We start from the raw sequence: 4,889 nt of genomic DNA on the forward strand, positions 1-4,889 counted from the left end.
TCGCTGGACCAACCGGAGCGAGCCGAGCTGCAACATGACAAGCGGGGTGCAAACAAACCCGGCATCCATTGGTTTCGAGCAGTGGAGATGCCGAATCGCGTCGCCCATCGATCCGTCTCATGGCGTCCGCAGATCATCAGATATGCGCCACACACACACACACACACACACACACACACACACACACACACCTGGGCCGGGCCTCTTCGGGCGGGCTATATATACATCCCTTCACCAGGGTACCACTCCAGACCAAATCCTAGCAGCAGCACACCTGCCTAGCTCTGCTCACGACACTCGACTTGGGTGCCACAGCACACCGGCTTGATCTTGCTAGATTGCCAGACAACCGCCATGTCTCCCACGATCTCATCTTCGCTCTGCACGGTCGCCGCCCTGTCCGGCCGGCCGGGCCGTCGTGCCGGCCAGCCGGGAGGCAACAAGCGGGCCGTAGCGCAGCCTCTCGCGGCTGCCGCCGTCACGGAGGCGCCGCCGGCGGTCATAGCCCCGCCGCCACGCCCGGTCGTCAGCGCTCCGCGGCGCCGTGGTGGGCGCGGCGTGGACGGTGGCGCCGACGAGCTGGTGGCGTGGAAGAGCATCCGGCAGGAGAGGTGGGAGGGCGCGCTGGAAGTGGAGGGAAAGCTCCCTACGTGGCTGGTGAGTGAATTGCTTCCAGAAATCTATCTATGCATGCTTTCGTTTTGTTTTCCTTCCTAAAGATTCTTCATTCCGTTGATCGAAAAAGATTCCTGATTCCTGAACTGACGTACTAACCTCAAACATGTTATACCGTCTGCCGGTGGCCCAGGAGAAGGTTAGCCGTGCGTTTTCTCTTCAAGAATGTGAATCTTTTCCGTTACTTCGATTCAAACCTTGACCGTATGCATGCATGTTTTTTCTAAAAAAATTGTTTGATAAAAGCATGCATATCTTCCTGTTGCTCACAAAAACCGAAAAGAAAATTTGGAAGGCATATGCATATAAGCACTTTTAGACCAGGCCACACAGCGTAACACATTCTTTCCATTAACCTAACTGCTTTCATCAAGGTGTCGGCAACGCCAAGCATCCACACACACAAAAGGTGAATAAAAGCAAAGCATATATGATACTCTCTCTTTTTTTCTGCGGGGAAAGCATATATTACACTCGTACAAGCAGTTAACAAAGAAAAGTTTGGGCCAGCGTTGGACACGTCCATGGCATGCTCATCAGCGTATCGATCTAGTAATAACTAGCCTAACGAGGAGGGGTATATTACATAGAGTTGCCAACTTTTATCTTCCACTGTAACTGTCAGTTGGGGAAGCACTTGACGCGCATCTTTAGTTGTGATCGACAGCGAAGAGGTCGACACTGATGTACTAATTTACACTAATATAGAACGAACAGAAGGCCTAGCTAGCGAGCGATAACGAGATGGCATCTCGGCACTCACGGTGCATGCTCGCGGGGAAGACAACATATATCCCAAGATTCTCTGCTGCTCCACTCTTCAGCGCTCACGACGGCGACAATGGTGTCGCTGTCTCATGAAGTCATGATGATAGCTTTGTTGCTTCCTGCAACCTTTTTTTGACGAAGCTAGCCTTGTTCCCCGCAAATTTCATACAAAGGCTAAAACCTTCTTGTCCCCCCTCCACTTCCAGTGATGAGCTCACTGTTTCTGCCAATTTCTTGGCCTGTGTGCGTGCCACTTCGACAGTGACTTGGAGGAATTAAATCTGCAGGTGTATGTTGCAGTATACTATGGTTAGACTCGTGACTAAGCTGTGATTGTAATCGTCCAGCTAATCATCTTTGCAATCATCTACGATCGATAACTTAATCTACCTCGACAGATTTGTTCGTTGCGCCGCAATAATTGATCGGGTGTGTATTATATGTGCTCTGTTGCAGGATGGCACGTACCTGAGGAACGGTCCGGGCCTATGGGACCTCGGGGACTACGGCTTCCGCCACCTGTTCGACGGCTACGCCACGCTGGTACGCGTCTCGTTCCGCGACGGCCACGCCGTGGGAGCGCACCGGCAGATCGAGTCGGAGGCGTACAAGGCGGCGCGCCAGCACGGCAAGGTGTGCTACCGCGAGTTCTCGGAGGTGCCCAAGCCGGACAGCTTCAAGTCCTTGGTCGGGCAGCTGGCGAGCCTCTTCTCCGGCAACTCCCTCACCGACAACTCCAACACCGGCGTCGTCAGGCTCGGCGACGGCCGCGTGCTCTGCCTCACGGAGACCGTCAAGGGCTCCATCGTCGTCGACCCGGACACGTTGGACACGGTGAGCAAGTTCGAGTACGAGGACAAGCTGGGCGGCCTGATCCACTCGGCACACCCCATCGTCACCGACACCGAGTTCTGGACGCTGATTCCGGACCTGATCCGGCCCGGGTACGTGGTGGCGAGGATGGACGCTGGGAGCAACGAGAGGCAGTTCGTGGGCAGGGTGGACTGCCGCGGCGGGCCGGCGCCCGGGTGGGTGCACTCCTTCCCCGTCACCGAGAACTACGTGGTCGTGCCGGAGATGCCGCTCCGGTACTGCGCTGCGAACCTCCTCCGCGCCGAGCCCACGCCGCTGTACAAGTTCCAGTGGCACCTCGAGTCCGGGAGCTACATGCACGTCATGTGCAAGGCCAGCGGCAAGATCGTAAGTTCTACTACTACTATATCACTATCGATCCGTCGTATCCGTACTAGCCATAGCCGTTTGATCTGGGTTTCTGACATATTCTGGGTTGGAATTATTTATTTTACCCAAAGGTGGCGAGCGTAGAGGTGCCGCCGTTCGTGACGTTCCACTTCATCAACGCGTACGAGGAGAAGGACGAGGAGGGTCGTGTGACGGCGATCATCGCCGACTGCTGCGAGCACAACGCCGACACCTCCATCCTTGACAACCTCCGTCTCCACAATCTCCGGGCATTTACCGGCGAGGATGTCCTCACCGATGCCAGGTACGTACTAGTACGATACTACATCATTTTTCTATCAGAGCGCGAATCTTGACGCATGGGCTTATACTAAGGTATATCTGTTTGTCATGGACGTGCAGGGTGGGGCGGTTCAGGATACCGCTGGACGGGAGCCCATTCGGCGAGCTGGAGGCGGCGCTGGACCCGGAGGAGCACGGCCGCGGCATGGACATGTGCAGCATCAACCCCGCCCACCTCGGCAAGGAGTACCGCTACGCCTACGCCTGCGGCGCGCGCCGGCCGTGCAACTTCCCCAACACGCTCACCAAGATCGACCTGGTGGAGAAGACGGCCAAGAATTGGTACGAGGAGGGGGCCGTGCCGTCAGAGCCCTACTTCGTGGCGCGCCCCGGCGCCGTAGAGGAAGACGACGGTTAGTTTCTTCTTCTTCCACGTGCGCACATCGCTATTTGTTGTGACTGTATTATCTGACTTGGGTTGGCAAATTGTGGTGTAGGCGTGGCGATATCCATGGTGAGCGCCAAGGACGGGTCGGGCTACACGCTGGTGCTGGACGCCAAGACCTTCAAGGAGATTGCCCGGGCCAAGTTCCCCTACGGGCTGCCCTACGGCTTGCACTGCTGCTGGGTGCCCAGGGACAAGTAACACATACCAGAGTACCAACCGGTGCCATTGTTTCTCTGCTAGCTTCTCGCATACAGGGTCAGCGAATCCAAGTCGGTGGTCGCTAAAAGAAAAGAAAAAGTCTCCAAGTCAGTGGTGCATACGTGGATGTTTGTGTCGCTACAAAGATAGTCAGATCGCTAGTGGTAGTTTTGTGTAGAAAGGAAGGAAAAAGATATACACATAGACAGATGTGTGATGTTTATAAAGCAGGGCGAGAGCCTTTCTCGATAAAAGATGTGCGATGATATTGTATACACGAAGTGAAACTACAGGGAAGTGTGTACATAGCCCGGTTCCGATTATCAGTGCATAAGTAATGCACAATGTGTAATGTGTACATAATTCGTTATTGCCAGGTTCATAGTGTTGTTTACGAGTATATGCAATATAGTTAATATTCCATCACCATGTACGACTGAGGGCCTAAGTGGCAGTATGGCTCCTCCTTCCTTTCTCCCTCCCTTCCCTTCCCCTCCTTCTCCTCCTCGCCTCGGCAGATCTGCTCCCCGCCCTTCCCCGGTGGCCGGCGTCCGGTCGCCCTCGCCTTCATGCGTAGCTCCCCTCCCCCTATCCTCTCCTGTTTCCCCGCAGGTGGATCTCTCCCCTTCCCTCTCTTCGCTGCCGGTTCTTGGATCTCGTTTTTGGGCGCTGCTGTCGGATGAGGAGGATTCGCGGTCTCTACCTTCCTCCCCCGGTGGTGCGGTGACCTGCTCTGGGGAGGTGGGGGTCACCTGCGCCGCCCCTCGCCCTCGTAAGTTTGCCCCCGGGGGTCGGGGCCGACAGTTGGGGGTGCCTCCGTCGGCCGACGGCTGGCTCCGGGTCTCGCGACGTCGGCGTAGATCTGGTAAGTTTGTGTTCGCGTCTCCTGCGCCTGGTGTCTTGGGTCGTGCTCCTGATGGGGAGCTTGGAGGCTCTCCATCTCCCTTTCCGTCTCCGGCGGTGGCGGCGGTGGGGCCGCTGGTCGCTACGTGTACCCTAGATCCAGATCCCTGTGTAGTGGCCGCCGGTTCGCGGGCCTTCTCCCCGTGTGGGCCTGCTGGGCCTGTTGGGGCGGTGCTGGCTAGTGGGCCTCCCCCTCCCCCCTCCCTCTCTTCGGCTATCGATTTCCCCCCGCTTGTTTCTCTTGGCCCAGTTGGGTCCCCCGCCCGGTTACCGGCTCCCCGTTCCTCTCCGGCCCATTTGGCGAGTCGGGCCCAGGAGGGCATGGCTCGCTTGGGCTATATGTGGATCCCTCGCGGCTCGGTATCCCTCCTGCTAGGGTTTCCTGCTTCTGCCGCCGACTTGCGCCGCTATC

General features: G+C 56.7%; 1 protein-coding gene across 1 annotated transcript; it reads left to right on the top strand.

Moving 5' to 3' along the window:
• Nucleotides 1-274: 274 nt before the first annotated feature.
• Nucleotides 275-3,981, top strand: LOC119281469 (carotenoid cleavage dioxygenase 8 homolog B, chloroplastic-like). The gene is made up of 5 exons (XM_037561982.1): nt 275-657; nt 1,900-2,643; nt 2,757-2,950; nt 3,049-3,341; nt 3,426-3,981. Exons 1-5 carry the CDS (start codon nt 355-357, stop codon nt 3,572-3,574), a joined length of 1,683 nt encoding a protein of 560 aa, XP_037417879.1. The 5' UTR covers nt 275-354; the 3' UTR covers nt 3,575-3,981.
• The last annotated feature ends 908 nt before the right edge of the window (nt 3,982-4,889 follow it).

This window comes from Triticum dicoccoides, chromosome 3B, assembly GCF_002162155.2.
Source record: "Triticum dicoccoides isolate Atlit2015 ecotype Zavitan chromosome 3B, WEW_v2.0, whole genome shotgun sequence".
In the NCBI taxonomy this organism is placed as follows: Eukaryota; Viridiplantae; Streptophyta; class Magnoliopsida; order Poales; family Poaceae; genus Triticum; species Triticum dicoccoides.